At 42.9% G+C, this 16,788-nt stretch overlaps 2 protein-coding genes across 3 annotated transcripts; both read right to left on the bottom strand.

The window, feature by feature from the left end:
• Positions 1–2,488: 2,488 nt before the first annotated feature.
• On the bottom strand, positions 2,489–4,654 carry efcab2 (EF-hand calcium binding domain 2). 2 transcript variants are annotated; one of them, XM_053633239.1, is made up of 7 exons: positions 4,582–4,654; positions 3,782–3,866; positions 3,582–3,654; positions 3,391–3,470; positions 3,086–3,128; positions 2,814–2,880; positions 2,489–2,698 (listed from the first exon to the last, which is right to left on the bottom strand). In XM_053633239.1, exons 1-7 carry the CDS (start codon positions 4,604–4,606, stop codon positions 2,580–2,582), a joined length of 492 nt encoding a protein of 163 aa, XP_053489214.1. In that variant the 5' UTR covers positions 4,607–4,654; the 3' UTR covers positions 2,489–2,579. The 2 variants fall into 2 exon arrangements, with proteins under 2 accessions (XP_053489214.1, XP_053489215.1); XM_053633240.1 differs by having other exon boundaries at positions 3,582–3,610; positions 4,582–4,614.
• Positions 4,655–5,831: 1,177 nt separating this feature from the next.
• Positions 5,832–14,256, bottom strand: nrde2 (NRDE-2, necessary for RNA interference, domain containing). The gene is made up of 14 exons (XM_053633285.1): positions 14,109–14,256; positions 13,089–13,203; positions 11,432–11,599; positions 10,901–11,041; positions 10,314–10,770; positions 9,146–9,524; positions 8,830–8,963; positions 8,546–8,669; positions 8,291–8,460; positions 7,759–8,157; positions 6,785–7,650; positions 6,472–6,613; positions 6,205–6,276; positions 5,832–6,097 (listed from the first exon to the last, which is right to left on the bottom strand). The coding sequence occupies exons 1-14, from the start codon at positions 14,164–14,166 to the stop codon at positions 5,972–5,974; spliced, it is 3,351 nt and encodes a 1,116-aa protein (XP_053489260.1). The 5' UTR covers positions 14,167–14,256; the 3' UTR covers positions 5,832–5,971.
• Positions 14,257–16,788: the final 2,532 nt, after the last annotated feature.

Below are 16,788 nucleotides of genomic sequence, written 5' to 3'. Positions count from 1 at the left end.
CCTCCCCTCAGCTTCACCTGATCCTCCACTCAGCTTCACCTGATCCTCCACTCAGCTTCACCTGATCCTCCACTCAGTTCACCTGATCTTCCACTCAGTTCACCTGATCCTCCACCACTCAGCTTCACCTGATTCTCCACTCAGCTTCATCTGATCCTCCACTCAGCTTCAACTGATTCTCCACCACTCAGCTTCACCTGATTCTCCACTCAGCTTCACCTGATCCTCCACCACTCAGCTTCACCTGATTCTCCACTCAGCTTCATCTGATCCTCCACTCAGCTTCACCTGGTCTTCCCCCACTCAGCTTCACCTGATCCTCCACTCAGCTTCACCTGATCCTCCACTCAGCTTCATCTGATTATCCACTCAGTTCACCTGATCTTCCACTCAGTTCACCTGATCCTCCACTCAGCTTCAACTGATCCTCCCCTCAGCTTCACCTGATCCTCCACTCAGCTTCACCTGATCCTCCACTCAGCTTCACCTGATTATCCACTCAGTTCACCTGATCCTCCACTCAGCTTCACCTGATCCTCCACCACTCAGCTTCACCTGATCCTCCCCTCAGCTTCACCTGATCCTCCACTCAGCTTCACCTGATCCTCCACTCACTTCACCTGATCCTCCACCACTCACTTCACCTGATCCTCCACCACTCAGCTTCACCTGATCCTCCACTCAGTTCACCTGATCTTCCACTCAGTTCACCTGATCCTCCACCACTCAGCTTCACCTGATTCTCCACTCAGCTTCATCTGATCCTCCACTCAGCTTCAACTGATTCTCCACCACTCAGCTTCACCTGATTCTCCACTCAGCTTCACCTGATCCTCCACCACTCAGCTTCACCTGATTCTCCACTCAGCTTCATCTGATCCTCCACTCAGCTTCACCTGGTCTTCCCCCACTCAGCTTCACCTGATCCTCCACTCAGCTTCACCTGATCCTCCACTCAGCTTCATCTGATTATCCACTCAGTTCACCTGATCTTCCACTCAGCTTCACCTGATCCTCCACTCAGCTTCACCTGATCCTCCACTCAGCTTCACCTGATCCTCCACTCACTTCACCTGATCTTCCACTCAGTTCACCTGATTCTCCAGTCAGCTTCACCTGATTCTCTACTCAGCTGCATCTGTACCTGTATTTACTGGAATAAAAGCCTGCAGTTACACGCCCCTGTGCTGATGAAACTGAAGATCCCTGATTTATATCATAAATGGTTGAATTTCTAATTCAACATTATCACTTTAATTTTACTCAGAAATGGTTTGGTCACAGGTACAGCAGACAGTGACAGTGGTGATAAAAATAGTAAAGCAGTGTGTGTGGAGATGAGTTCGGGTGTGATTATAAATGTAAAGAGTGGAATATCATTTAGATCTTTAATTATGAATAATATTAATGTATATGTGGGGCGCACGGTGGCTTAGTGGTTAGCACGTTCGCCTCACGCCGCCAAGGTCGGGGTTTGATTCCTGTGGCTCTGTGTGTGCGGAGTTTGTATGTTCTTCCCGTGCTGCCTGGGGTTTCCTCCCCCAGTTCAAAGACATGCATGGTAGGTTGATTGGTGTGTCTAAAGTGTCTGTAGTGTATGAATGTGTGTGTGATTGTGTGCCCTGTGATGGACTGGCACCCTGTCCAGGGTGTACCCCGCCTTGTGCCCAATGCTCCCTGGGATAGCTCAATGTTTTGATGTTTTTTTCCCCCCAAATGTGATGAAATATAGAATTAAAATAAGATTTTTGGTACTTTTTGTCAGATATAGCATGGTATCCGTGTCTATAACACGGACAGGAACAAAAAACTAAAAAATTTTAATTTGAGTCCCAGTTTAAAGTGTATCCTTCTCTCTAATAAACAGTGTGTAATGTTTAGCGGCCCCTGCTGTCTGTGAAGTTTAAATATGACACACTGCACCTTTAATAATACTAAAGGTAACATAATACAGTACATTCTAACACTTTGAATTAATAACAGTTTTTCCCTTAAGTGTGTTTCATTTTCATTTTTTAAATATCTTTGTGCTTAGTAATGCATTGAAGATGAAACATGTGGGGATTAATAAACTGCACCACTCAGTGGAATCTCTGATGAGCTTCTGTTTCTGGTATGAATTGCAGCAGTTGGAGCTCCAACAGGAACATTTTTATTAAATAACATCAGAGCTGGTTTATTAGAGCAGCTCCGACTTGCCCTGGTAATGATACTGACAGATAAAGGAAACAGTGTACACAGTGTAGTGCCCTGATGTGTAGTGCCCTGTTTAAGTGAACTAATGGGGCTTTTTTGAAATCAGAAATCAGGATAAAATCAGTGATACTTTTAGTTAAAACACAATTTTATGAGTTCAGGTGTTTTACAAGGAACAGCAGACAGGAGGAATGATTTTAGTGTGTGTGTGTGTGTGTGTGTGTGTGTGTGTGTTATTAACACTACATTCAGCTTTACATCACTTCTATACAGTGCAGAAATAAAGCTGATCTGACACAACAGACAGGTCATTTACTTTCTTTCTGAAAAACAGCATTATAAACGGGACATTAGGCAAACAATGAAGAGTGGCATCTCCATGGTTACCGCGGATCATCAAGGGTCATCATGCTAACAAACTCTCTGTAGAAGACAAGCTGTTTATCAGGATCGAGAGCAGCCGAGAGCATTTCATCCATTTCCTCCTGAGAGAACGGCTCTCCTGTGTGTGTGTGTGTGTGTGTGTGTGTGAGAGAGAGAGAGAGAGAGAGAGAGAGAGACATGAGCAGGCCATCAGACAGAGAGAGAAGTGTACTATGTGTGTAGAGAGTGTTTACCTTCCTGTGTGAGATACTTGGTGAGATCTTTTGGTTCCAGATGTCCGTTCTTCTGCTCGTCCAACACCTGAACCCACACACACGTGCAAACAAACACACACACACACACACACACACACACACACACACACACACACACACAGAATATATTTATTATCAGTGTTAGAGGTGTGTCAATGGCACACAGATGTACTTGAGATTTACAAATTGATGAGAAAGTGAACATGAGTGTGAGAATGGACGTGGGAGTAGAGTGTAGATGTGAGAGAGACCTCAAACGCCTGTAGGAGTAAATCTTCAGGAATAGGACGAAACCTACACACAAAGAGAGACAGAGAGAGAGAGACGGACAGAGAGACAGAGAGAGAGACAGATGAAGGAGAGATTATTAGCAGCACAGTGTAGTGATCAGTGGTTTATTGTGGATTCTAAGGGATTTTGTAATAAATAAAGTTTAAATCTGACTGAAACAGCAGCTGAACTCTCTGTAATAAACATTGTATTTAATAAACCTCACACTTGTTTTTGACAATAAACACTGCAGGAGGCTGAACCTGTGTGTGTGCGCATGTCTCACTTGTTGTCCATTAATATTTTGGTCATGACAGGAAGGAATTTCTCAAAGCGGATGAACCCACTCGCCTCCTCTTCCTCTATCTACACACACACACACACACACACACACACACACACACACACACACACAGAGTTCATAATCTCGAACACGGTCAGTAATAAACATTACAGATGCAGAAACGTCACTCTGACCTCAGCAATGATGTCATGTAGCTCCGCCTCTGTGGGAAAACAGCCGAGTGAACGGATTATAGTGCCGATCTCTCTACACACACACACACACACACACACAGATACACATTTTATTTGTGTTCCACTGTATGTGCTTTAACCCAACGATAATCAGAAACAATAATGAATAATGCAAATGCAGATGTGTGTGTGTGATGTACCTGACGTCCACAGTGTGATTAGATTCATGATCAAACACATCGAATGCAGAGCTGATTCTCCTGTGCAGCGTGGGCACCACAGCTCCTGTACACACACACACACGCACACGCACACACACCCACACGCACACACACACACACACGCACACTGAATGCTGATAATGCTGATCTTCCCAACAACAATATACACCTTTAATATTACATTTATTACATAATATTACATATAATATAACAGTTATTTAAAAGTTAAATTAAATAGCACAAAACATTAATAAGTCATTCATTGGGAACAGAATGCAAGAATGTAAGAGTTTGTGCTTTGATATGAAGCTGAACATCACGCTGTCATACACAAAACCCTCTTTTACTACTGATTACATTCTGTAAAGAGATATTATCAATTCTAGTTTATATTAATTATTATATTATATTATATTAATTACCAGCTTACTGAGACATCAACAAATAAAACAGCAGAAAACAGACAATACATTAAAGGGTTCAAATGGAAAAGTTTCCTTCCTGTAACAACTCTATTCTAGTTTATTATTATTATTATTATTATTATTATTATTATTATTATTATTATTATTACACCGCATGTATATCCACACCGACTGCTGCAGCTGTTAGTAATGTAAACGTGATTAATTTTTCTGTTTGGAAATGTAATTATGATGTATTCTGATTGTCTGTTAATTCATTAACTCAGTATAAACATCTGAGTTACTGAATTTACACACGTGAGTTTACACATCTTTAAAGTAATAACTTTCTCCAGTTTAAAGTTGTGCTCTTACCTGCAGAGTCTTTATCATCCTCCATGACGGACTCTCCGGTTGCTAGGATACAGAAATACACCGCAGTATTCTCACGAGAGCTAAAGACACACTGCTTAAATCTCGCGAGAGCTAAGGACACGATTTCTTAAATCTCGCGAGAGCTAAAGACACGATTTCTTAAATCTAAAGACACACTGCTTAGATCTCGCGAGAGCTAAAGTCACTGCTTAAATCTGGCGAGAGTTCGTTCCGGTTCTGTTCAGGTCCTCAGTAGAAAGATCAGCGCAATACAGAGAATAAACATATAACTGATATTGATGTTTTAGTTGTTAAAACATTATAACAAAGTGAGTAATAATGACTTATATTAAATTAAGATAGCGTATAAAGAGTTTAATAATAAAAACGGAGCTATTTGCTTGGTAATGTAAATTGTAAAAATTTTCTGAATAAATCAGAAAGTGCTATTAAACATGAATTAAACAAATTAATAATAAATTAATGTTCTGTTCAGGCTAAAACGCGCATTTTAAAAAGTGCAGAAGTGAAAATGAAGCCTGTCGGTCTCCCTTTGCTTCACTGCAGTAATACACACTCAGTATACAATACACCTCTATAACCTGCAGGTTACCAGCTGTGTGTCAGTAGGGGGCGCTATGTGATGAACACAGTTGCAGCAGTAATGTGTGTGTGTAAGAACTGGAGTAAACATGTGAGGATGTCAGGATGTGAGGAGATCGGAGATCTATCTTCCTCCTTCACTCCTACTTCCCTCACTTGTCTTCTGTGTACAGTGTTGGTGGTGGTGTTTATGTAAATGGTAAATGGTGCACTTATATAGCGCTTTACACTGTGTCTCACTCACCCGTTCACACACACACACACACACACACACACACACACCAATAGTAGTAGAGCTGCCATGCAAGGCACTAACTTGCCATTGGGAGCAACTTAGGTTTCAGTGTCTTGCCCAAGGACACTTCATCATGTTGAGTCATGTGGACTGGGAATCGAACCACCAACCCTACGCTTAATGGACAACCCACTCTACCACCTGAGGCACAGCCGCCCCTATGTGTTTATGTGTCCTACATTATATAGTCAATAGGGTGTGTGGACTGCGACACGCCCACAGTGGACTGAAGATGTTACTTTGATAAACTGTAGTAAAATCTATTAATGATCCTCACTCATTCAGTTCCATGCATCAGTGTGCTATATAATGCACTAGTATAGGAACACAGACTTGGAACACAAACACAGAATAACAGTCATTTAACATTTATTATTATTACAAAATTATTCCTAATGTTCTTGTTCCAAAATTAAAAAAATAAATAATCTGATGAATAAACACGGTCTGTGGTGTGGAGAAGCAGTGCATTGTGGGAAGGTCTTTAGTGCTTTAGTCCTCCAGCAGGATGTCCAGCTCCTCCATCGGGGTTCGGAGTCTCAGCTCTTTCTCCATCAGCAGATCCAAAACTTCCTGCACACGATCAGGGAACAAGCTCACAGCGTCTGTGTACAGCACCTGTACACATACACACACACACAGACACACACACACACACACAGTGGTCAGTGTGATGATTAACATGCTATTAATGTTCAGGTGAGTGGAGAAAATGAAGTGCTCACTTTCACCCAGGGGACATGCTGTAGGGCTCTGTAGAAGATTCCTCTTCCTCTCTCTACATCCCCATTACACACCTGTAAACACACGATACTCATCACCTTCATCATCATCACCTTCATCATCATCACCATCATCATCATCACCATCATCATCATCACTACAACCTTCATCATCACCTTCATCATCACCATGACTTTCATCATCACCACCTTCATCATAATCACTTTCATCATCATCAAGCTCTACAGTGGAACTAAAATAATCTTCACCATAAAGTTGATGTAGCGTCTCCACAGCAGAGGGCAGTGAGCACCACACTCCGTCGCCACGGCAACCTCAAACAGTGCACGGATGCGGTTGTAAAGGCCGGTTTCCGGGAACACAGGGAGAGACTCAGCTGGGAGACCCGACCTGAACACACACACACATACATACATATATAAAACTGTAACATCACTGGACTTCATCCAAATCCACATCACATTTACTACCTAGTACTCTACTACACAGAATGCCCATAATGCCTTGTGCTGCAGATGAAGCTATATAGTGAATGGCGTGTGTGGTTTGGGACATACATACCTCAGCACAGCGTCTATCCGTTTCTTCCTCTGCTGTTCGGTTGTTAAGGTAAACAGTCGAGGCAGGATGCTGTGGTTGCCCTTGGTGATGGCGTGTAGGAACCGGCGGGTGTTGGCAGCATTGTAGTGGCGGATGTCGGCCTGTAGGTGGAGCCTCCACAGAGGGGCGCTGTGGGGCAGCAGTGTGAGCGCGTCTCTCAGCGCTGACCTCAGACGCCGCAGAGGAAACACCCTGACACTGGAGTGATGATGTAACAGCGCCACATGCAGGACACACACGGCCTCGCGCTGCTGAGTGCACATCAGGTTCCCTCTGGCCTGAGTGAACACCGCATCGGCTGCATCCACCCCCAGCGTCAAATACTGGAACAGTCCAAAACAGCCAATCAGAGCATAGGCTTTCTCACATGCCACACCCTCTGATACGGCATGTTCGTATGCTTTGCGTGCCTTCAGTATGGTTACGGCGCTGATTTCTCCTGTGAAAGGCTTGTATGTGGCGCCTTCTGCTAATTTGGTCAGGATGTACACTGCCCGAGAGGAAGTGGGAGAAGTGGGTGTGGCCTTTTCACTTTCAGCCCCGCCCGGGCACAGGAGTTCCATTTCTAATTGTGCATAAAGCAGACAGAGGTTGCAGAGGGCGGAGTCATGTAGACCCGAGGCTCTGCCCAACGTGAGGGCGGAGTCAAAAACCCTGCGTGCTTCCTCAATGTTTCCTAATAACCACTCGACATGGCCGTACTCACGCCACAGCGACAGAGAGCTGCGATTCTCCTGTTGCTTCAGTAAACGCTTCAATAAACGCTTACTGCGCTTCCCCTGCACCCTAATACACTTCTTACTGCCACTACGCACACACTGCAGCACCTGCAACACACACACACACAGAGGAGAGAAATCAGATCAGAGAAGATCAGAGGAGATCAGAAATCAGGGAGATCAGAGGGAGACCTTGGGAGGGAGATGAGATCAGACCTTGAGTTTTTCATATTGCATCCAGCAGAGGGTGACTTCTGTTCGGTCCTGAGGTGGAAACAGTGGGAGGGTCTGTTCCAGAACATTCCTAACAAACTCCTCCCCCTGTTTACAAAGCCCCGCCCTCTTCTTCCTAGAGTCACACTGAGAGGTCATGTGACCCACAGCACTAACTCCAGTCAGTGGGATGTCATGGGAGGTCAAAGGTCTTTCGTTGTCAAGAGTCTCGTCCAACAGCGCAGAGTCATCCAATAGGGTGGGGTCATCCCAAATAAGGCTTGATGAAGAGGCGGAGCCAATGGGCACACCCAGTATATGAAGGAAAGAGAGCAAGAGACGCAGACGCAGTTCCGGCAACTCGACTCGGATAAGAGACAGTCCAATATCATCAAACAACACCTGCACAGGTAACACACAACAGGTTACTGTCTGTCCGTCTGTCTCAATGCACTTCTCTGTTTGTGATAAACATGTGTGTGTGTGTGTGATGAGTGCGTTTGTTATGGTTAGGTATAGACTGGTGGAGCTGGACCTGTCTGTCTGGATCCTCACACTCCTCCTCTGATTGGCCCTTAGCTTTGTCCGGTCTCCATGGTAACCAGTGGTTGGCTTCCCGCCAAGACTCCACGTCGAGCCAGATTCTCCACCTCGGCTGGGTTTTATCTTTAATCTCATCTTCATCATCACCTTCATCCTCCTCCTCTGTGACAACAACACCACACACTGTGGATTCAGCTTCAGGTGTGTGTTAGCACGTGTATACCTGTGTGTGTGTGTGTGTGTATACCTGTATCAGGTGTTTGTATCCATCCTCCTCTCTCCTGCTGCTTCATCCAGGTTTTCCACCCTCTAGCCCCACCCTCCCCCACCCTCGGCTCTCCACTGTCCCAGAATGTCTCAAAGAACTCCACCTACACACACACACATACACAGTTTTTATCTCTCTGTCTCTATATGTTTAATTTATCTACTAATTAACACATGTACACAGGTATCTCTGTATGCACGTGTATGTGTGTTAGACAGTGTGTGTGTGTGTGTGTGTGTGTGTGTGTGTGTGTGTGTGTTTACCTGCTGTTTAGTGGTTAGGTCTCTGACGTTGTCGGGTTTGAAGAAGGTAAACTCAATCAGAGCCTGGAAAAGACACACAGCTTTCTCTGAGTGACCTGCCTGACGCAGGAAGTGGCACTGACGCACAAATAGGTCTGAAACACACACACACACACACACACACACACACACACACGAAGAAAGAAAGAAAGAGATTATTATTAAAATCTGTGATTATTATAAGTGTGCGTTGAAAGAAAGCTGCTGATTGGCCAGCTGCTGTAATACCCATTATGACATCATCGGTCAATCAGTTAATTGATTAATTATCCCTCACCGAGCAGGTGGTATTCTGTCCCCGGCAGCGCTGGGTGAGACGTCAGCTGTCCGTCCTGCACCGCACTGAGCGTGCTCAGACACTTTCTATATACGCTGGTCACCATGGGAACAGAGAAGGAGCTGAACTGGCTCTGTGTGAACAGGATGTAGCTCCTCCACAGGGGGGCACTGTTTGGGTGGATGAACACCACCTTCTTCCACTCCTTCAGCTGTGTTGTGCTATCCCACAATCCCCTGCCCAGCCTGAGTCTGTGCAGCTTCAGCTCCACACTGCCAGGGTTCAACTGCAGCGCCCGCTCCACCACACTCAACTTCCTGTCCCAGAGAGCACGCTCAGACTCCACCCCCTGCCCCGAGAGGGAGGCGCCCACCTCGTCCTGAACACACACACACACACACACACTAGTTTAGTGTTAAATAACGGGGCTATTTCAATTAACATATTCATCGTACTGCCTTAAATAAACTACATCTATCTGTCTCTCTCTCCCTCTCTGTCGGTCAGTCTGTCTGTCTGTCTGTCTGTCTGTCTCTCCCTCCCTCTCTGTCTGTCTCTCCCTCCCTCTCTGTCTGTCTATCTGTGTCTCTCTCCCTCTCTGTTTGTCACTCTCTCCCTCTCTGTCTGTGTCTCTCTCCCTCTCTGTTTGTCACTCTCTCCCTCTCTGTCTGTCTCTCTGTCTGTCTCTCTCTCCCTCTCTGTTTGTCACTCTCTCGATCTCTGTCTGTCTGTCTCTCTCTCTGGCTGTCTCTCTCGCTGGCTGTCTCTCTCTCTCTGGCTGTCTATCTCTCTCTCTCTCCCTCCCTCTGTCTGTCTGTGTGTGTCTCTCTCTCTCTGTTTCTCTCTCATCCCTCTCTGTCTCTCTCTCTGTCTGTCTGTCTCTCTCTCGCTCCCTCTCTCTGTCTGTCTGTCTGTCTCTCTGTGTGTGTGTGTGTGTGTCTCTCTCTCTGTCTCTCTCTCCCTCCCTCTCTCTCTCTGTCTTTCTGTCTGTGTCTGTCTCTCTCTCGGTCTGTCTCTCGCTCTCTCTCTCTCTCTCTCTCTGTCTGTGTGTGTGTCTCTCTCTCTCTCACTCTCTCTGTAATTTTTCAGTTCAGTTTAAGAGTGCTTTATTGGTCATTCACAGGTCACATTATTGCCAAGGAAAGTAAATAAATCAACAGAAATGCACCTGAAACTGTATGAACTCCAGCCACATGTTTACGTCAGTGGGGTTTTCCCTCAGTTTCCTGTTAAACTCCTCTACTCGTGCCGTTAACATGTTTGATGAAGGCGGCTGCACCTGACCTTTGACCTCAGGCTGACCTTTGCCCTCCAGCCACTGAGAGGTTGCAAGGTCATACACTTGGAGCGGATCAGCACTGGTGCCAATTTGGGGGGCGGAGTCAGACTCCTCCTTACAGGGGGGGAGGGGGATAAATGAAGCAGCATCAGAGGATATGGTGGAATCAGTGGGAGGGTTTGAAAGAGTGGGTGGAGCTTCAGAGTTGAGAAGGCGGCGGCTGGAGGGAGAGAAATAACGCTCGTCTCTCTTTTCTTTACGCTTCCTGTCCGGGGCGGAGTCTTCCCAACACACGCCCTGAGTCCTGCTGTCCAATCCGAGAGCAGACCTGCCCTTCCTCTTATACCTGCACATATACAGGGTAGAACCTTGAGGAACCACATGATTAATACAATGGGTTCTAGAGCGGAGATAAAACATAAAACACCTGACTGCGAGTCAGATAGACAGACAGACAGACAGACAGGCTGGTGTACCTGGTGATGTGAGCTCTGTACAGAGATTTGTACTCCCAGTTCGCAGGGTCGGACTTCCTGTCCAGGTAGAACAGCTTCTCACTGGGACACTGAAGATCATCAAGCCACAAAACTCCAGCCACATTAACCAAGTCCTCCTGTCTATACACACACACACACACACACACACACACACACACACACACACACCCCCACACACACACACACATATTAGAGCAAAGTTATAGTTCCTCTACTTTTCCTGATTCTCCTTTTTCTTCTATAAATATTTCGGTTTTTCTCCCACAGTTCACTTTTGGTTCTCACTGTTCACTTATTTTCCCCAGCTCCCTAATCCCTGTATCTCCAACCCCTCCAATCACGTCCACAGTCTGCCTAGTCTCCATTCTCCAGATTCTTCTCTCTTACCTGCTTGTATTAGTTTCCCCAGTTAGCTCACCTAGTTCTCCACCTCTCCTAGTTGTTGTTGCCAGTTTCTTAAGTTCTCCCAAGTCCCCAATAGTTCTCATAGTCTGTGATTAGTTCTCACACCTCTGTGATGGTTCCAGTTCTTGGTTCAGAAGGTCACTGGGGTAAACAGTGTCCGAGTCGCTTTTCTCTGAACCATCTCTGCTGCACTTCTTCTGCTTCTTCCTCTTCTTCTTCTCTTTTTTTCTCCTCTTCTTTGATCTGGTGTCATCTTCATCAGATTTCTGCTCACTGTAAAATCATTAAACAAGCCATTATGTGTTGGTGTGTGTGTATAATATTATATAGCCATGTGAAAACAAAAAAGTACACCCCATATTTGGACGAGCAAACATTTGATCATCTTTGAAACAGTGCCTATTAATAAAATTGATGTACTTGAACAAAACCACAAGGAAAATTAGTTTTTCAAATCATTTATTCAAAAGAAATATCAATAAATGTGATATTCTTCTGTGGAAAAAGTAAGTACACCCTTGGCCTCAGAAGCTAGTACTGCCTACTTCTTGTAGGCATTTTGCATAATTGTCCACCAGGCTTGCTGGAATTTCTGACCACTGTTCCATGCAATATTCTTTCAGTTCCATTCTTTCTTGCATGTACTGCCCTTTTCAAATCCACCCACAAGATTTCAATTGGATTCGAATCTGGGCTTTGACTAGGCCATTCCATAACCCTCCATTTCTTTTTTCTGAGCCATTCCTTGGTGGATTTGCTAGTGTGCTTATGACCATTATCCTATTGAAAAGTCCATTTTCGGTTACACTTCAACATTCAGACAGATGGCCTCACATTATCTTCAAGCACTCTGTGATATGATGCAGAATTCATAGTTGAATCAATGAACGCAAGCTGTCCAGTCCCTGAGGCAGCGGAGCAACCCCAAACCATAGCATTTCCACCACCGTGCTTCACAGTTGGTATGAAGTGCTTCTCCTGAAAAGCTGTCTTTGGTCTGCACCAAACATGTCTGCTGTTACTGTGGCCAAACAACTCTATCTTTGATTCATCTGTCCAGAGCACATTACTCCAAAAAGCCTGGTATTTGCCTAGATGCTCATTGGCAAACTGTAGTCTTGCAAAGACTTTTTCCTGGCACACCTCCCATGCAGGTTAAATTTGTGCAATCTCTTTCTGATTGTAGAAGCATGCACTTTGACACCAACAGCTGCAAGACTTACTAGCAGATCCTCTGATGAAATTTTGGGGTTCTTGGAGACTTAATTTTGCATCACATGGTCTGCTCTTGGGCTGAATTTGCTGGGACGGCCAGTCCTGACTAATTGGCAGTCGTTTGAAATCTGCGCCAATTGTAAATTATTTTCCTTACAGTGGAATGATCTATTTCATATAATTTGGAGGTCTTTTCAAATCCCTTGTGAGACTCAGACGTCCACAACTTTTTGAATGATGATATCACACACCTCAATAGCTAAGGCAACACCAGACACTAGATATGAGCGGGGTATAAATAAGACCGGTTCCACCTGCACTCCCTGAGCAGGTTCTAATCAGAAAAGGTGTGATAAATGTAGGGGTGTACGTATTTTTTTTCACATGACTAAATAAATATAAACATATCTGTGTGTACACTTCACTACACAACTTCCTGTTTCATACAGAGATGACCGTCTGACTGACTGACCTCACTGCACTAATGCTAATCACTTTATCTCTCTCCCTTAACATGTGTGTGTTTATGCAGTGTGTGTGTGAGGACCTGGTGTGTGTGTGGCGTGGAGTGGGTGACTCCTCCGTGTGTCTATCGGTGGTGTGTTGGTGTAGAGACAAAGCACCCCCACTAATGAAACTGCGATTACGGAGCCATTCTAGATCTGTAAACACAAACACACACAGGAAATTACACATCAAAATAAAACACAATCTACATGATATATATGCATTTAATAAAACTGGAGGAACAGAGCGAGCGATGGGAAAAGAAAGTAAATCGATGGGAAGTGGAAACACTTGGTTGCCATGGAAACACATCAGATTTACTGAGAAAACTGAGTAAACTCCTCTGTCCTGAGGATGTCATAAAACTTAAAGTTACATCTTTACCTCTGACTGTCACACAGCGCTGACACTGGAGACTCCTTCCATACATGTTACATAAACATCTTTTTACTTCAAGAAAACTCATCAACGAATGAGCCATTACTATAGAAACGATAACGTGTTAGAGCGACAACATTAATATAAACCGCACTAATGTCAGAGCTGCTGTTATAGAAAACTAATCAACACCTTCTGACCAATCACAATCCAGAACTCAGCAGCACCGTGGTGTAAATAATAATAATAATAATAATTAATAAACTGATTTTCAAATTCTCTTCTGTAAACAGGTTTAACATTTATTGTGTAACTGCACACACCCATGTTCTCACTACACACAACTCTAACTTTACTGCATAACTTTATTTAAATCAGTGATAAAACTGTAAACATTCACACACTGCACTAATGTGAAATTAATAATAAACACTGATAATAAACATTCTGGTTTATTGTTGTACAGTGATGATTAAAGACATCTGAATATGTCTTATGACATAAACACAACAAAATAAAACTCACAGATTTATAACAAATAAGATAAAGTAAACAACAACAAACAGAAAGCTGGGTTTAACTTTACAGCCAGTAAGAGAGTATTAGCATTAGCATTAGCTAGTTGTTGGTTCAGTAATCAGTTTTTCTCATCCAGATTAAAGCTGAAATGAAATTCGCTCACCTGTTTTTTCAGCGTTATCAGCATCTGACACTCCTCCAAATGCAGGAAATAGCGCCATACTGCAGCTAACCCTGGTTAAACCCTGGTTTAACCCTGCTAGCTAATCTGCGAACCATTACTGTCGCACACATATGACGTCAGAAGCTGATTTCCCTCCTCGTCGCGGAGTGCTGCGTTGTGTGTAAAAGTTGGATTTAGCTCAATTTTCCTTCGTATTTAATAGATAGTGCTGTAAATGTATTAATTCATAATATATCTTGTATGAGCGCGAGCCTTAAACTTAATATAATTTATTTACAAGTATAAGTAAATATAATTTATTTACTTAATGTTTGAGCCTTAGACTTAATATAATTTATTTACAATTTTGTAACATAAAAGGGATTCATTGAAATAACACTATACTTAAACTGTACAATAAAATTACAGATATGCACACTACTATAAATGGTCATTATCATTATATCATAAACTTATGATGAAACACAACAAAGTAATTACTTTCCCTGCTAAAACTAAAACTAAATTAAATAGTTTACAAATGTTTAGTTTAGAAATGTTTTAGAAATTGCTTAGTTTTAAAGCATTTTTTTCTTATAATATGACATTTCTGCATTATAATGAAAATATAAAGCAATGAAGTACACATTAACATGAACAGTGATGTGCAGTGTTTTATTACACTGACATTGACATATCACTGACCAATCAGAGACTCTTCACACCTGCTGCAGCCAATCAGAGAGCAGAGTTTCACTCCCAGGGGTTTTTGGGAGAAGAGATAGTCTAAGAACTCTTAGGAACTATCCAAAGAACCCTTGGGGAACCCTGAGGAGCTTGGAGAGAACAGGAGAGAGTGAGAACCATGTTGGATAGAACCAGCACTCTTATTGAATCTTGATTCTTTTTATAACTTACATGATGTTCTTTAGTGTGATGCTATAGAGGAAATCTTTTTGGTTCCATAAAGAATTATTTGAAATTCCCTAAAGAACCTTTTCTGAAACCTTTATTTTTAGTAATATAATGACTGTGACCAGGTTTGGGGAGTAACAGAGTACATGTGTCGGCGTTACATAATCAGGATACAAAAAACTGGTAACTGTAATCCATTACAGTTGCATCAAAAAACAAAGTAATCAGATTACAGGTACATTTTGTAAAAACTGGGAATACTCTCAGGATTACTTTTTTTCATTTAAAACCAAAGAAATGAATCTTTTGACATAACACAATATAGACAGCTGCTTGATTATAGTTCTGGTTCGTGGCTCACATGAGCAACCTCCTGGTGCATGCGCAGATACATTTTGTGCAAAGTTAATTAGGTAGAAATGAACACAAATTGTTCTCTGAAATGCTTTTGTTAGGGTGACCATACGTCCTCTTTTCCCAGACATGTCCTCTTTTTCAGACCTTAAAAAGGCGTCTACATTTGAGAAAATGTCTGGGATTCGGCTTTAGTTTCATTATGATGTTCTTATGGTCTAATACGGCATCATGTATGTGCATGTTTGCATTGCTTTAATCTCTCTCTGTAATTCCCGCCTTCTCGCACACTGACTGGTGGATTATAAAAGGCTTTCAGCAACTATTGGCCAAATTCCTGCCTCTCAACCATTAGCCTACTCCCAAACAGTTGCTTGACAATAGCAGCAAATGAAGCTGTCGAAACAATGTCCTTGGCCAAATAAGGTCATTTTTAATTATCACATTGCTTCATATTACATGGTCATTCAAATGTGTAAATGATGGCAGAAGGTTCGTTCACGGCATCTGATAGTTTATCTCATTCCGTGGATATTCAAAATAATGTAAGAAAAAATGTCAAACATGGGCAGAGTGAAACCAATTTATATATATATATATATATATATATATATATATATATATATATATATATATATAGTGTGTCTTTTTCAGTGTACTAAAGTCTGCATTCATAGTAACACTGTTTTGAATGCTATTAAGACCCCCACCTCTATTAAGAGGTGTCCTCTTTTTGGAAAACCAGAATATGGTCACCATAGCTGTTGTGATGTAATGTTACCCACGTCAGGGACAGTGATCTTTTATTTATTTATTTATTTGTTTATTTATTTATTTAATGTTATTAGAACAAATCCAAACACTGAACATGTTTTTGAACTCTAAAATAAGCTATAAATTCAAGTATTTTAGATCATATTGCTTTTCTCTTGGCCTTATTTACTTATGTGACCTTGAAGTAATCCAAACATAATCAGATTATATTACTTTCATATTGTGATACTTGGATTACGTTGTTGTTTAAATTTTTTATGAAGTAATTTGTAACTGTAACGGAATACGTTTTAATGTAACCCTCCCAACCCTGCCTGTGATATAGAATATATAAGTAGTGTGCACTACAGTAAGGACCCTCGCTCCCCTGTGACCCATTTAATCAGTGAAATGATCTCTGGTGTGTAACATTAGAACAGCGCTAACAGTAACATGCTGAAAAGCATGAAGCAGATCTGCCACACACACACGCACACACACGGTGGGAGCTGTAGAGGAAGCATGATGGTGCCGCAGCGTGTGTGTGTGGCTGCTGGCCAGGACTCGGTGTGTGTGTCGGTGGTGTTGGAGTTGTTGGAGCAGCAGCAGTGTTTTTATGCGGAGCTGATGGAGCAGCAGGAGCGCAACATCACCGCTC

Source organism: Ictalurus furcatus, chromosome 9 (genome assembly GCF_023375685.1).
Source record: "Ictalurus furcatus strain D&B chromosome 9, Billie_1.0, whole genome shotgun sequence".
Taxonomy (NCBI): Eukaryota; Metazoa; Chordata; class Actinopteri; order Siluriformes; family Ictaluridae; genus Ictalurus; species Ictalurus furcatus.
This window is presented reverse-complemented; position numbering and strand designations above follow the sequence as displayed.

Coding starts and splice junctions, on each gene's coding strand:
- efcab2 (XM_053633239.1), bottom strand. CDS start 4,606: ATGGAGGATGATAAAGACTCTGCAG. Junction 2,881..3,085: donor TACTCCTACAGGCGTTTGAG/GTCTCTCTCACA, acceptor GTGTGGGTTCAG/GTGTTGGACGAGCAGAAGAA. Junction 2,699..2,813: donor CAAGTATCTCACACAGGAAG/GTAAACACTCTC, acceptor ACACACACACAG/GAGAGCCGTTCTCTCAGGAG.
- nrde2 (XM_053633285.1), bottom strand. CDS start 14,166: ATGGCGCTATTTCCTGCATTTGGAGGAGTGTCAGATGCTGATAACGCT. Junction 13,204..14,108: donor TGATAACGCTGAAAAAACAG/GTGAGCGAATTT, acceptor TTGTGTTTACAG/ATCTAGAATGGCTCCGTAAT. Junction 11,042..11,431: donor GAACTGGAACCATCACAGAG/GTGTGAGAACTA, acceptor GTGTGTGTATAG/ACAGGAGGACTTGGTTAATG.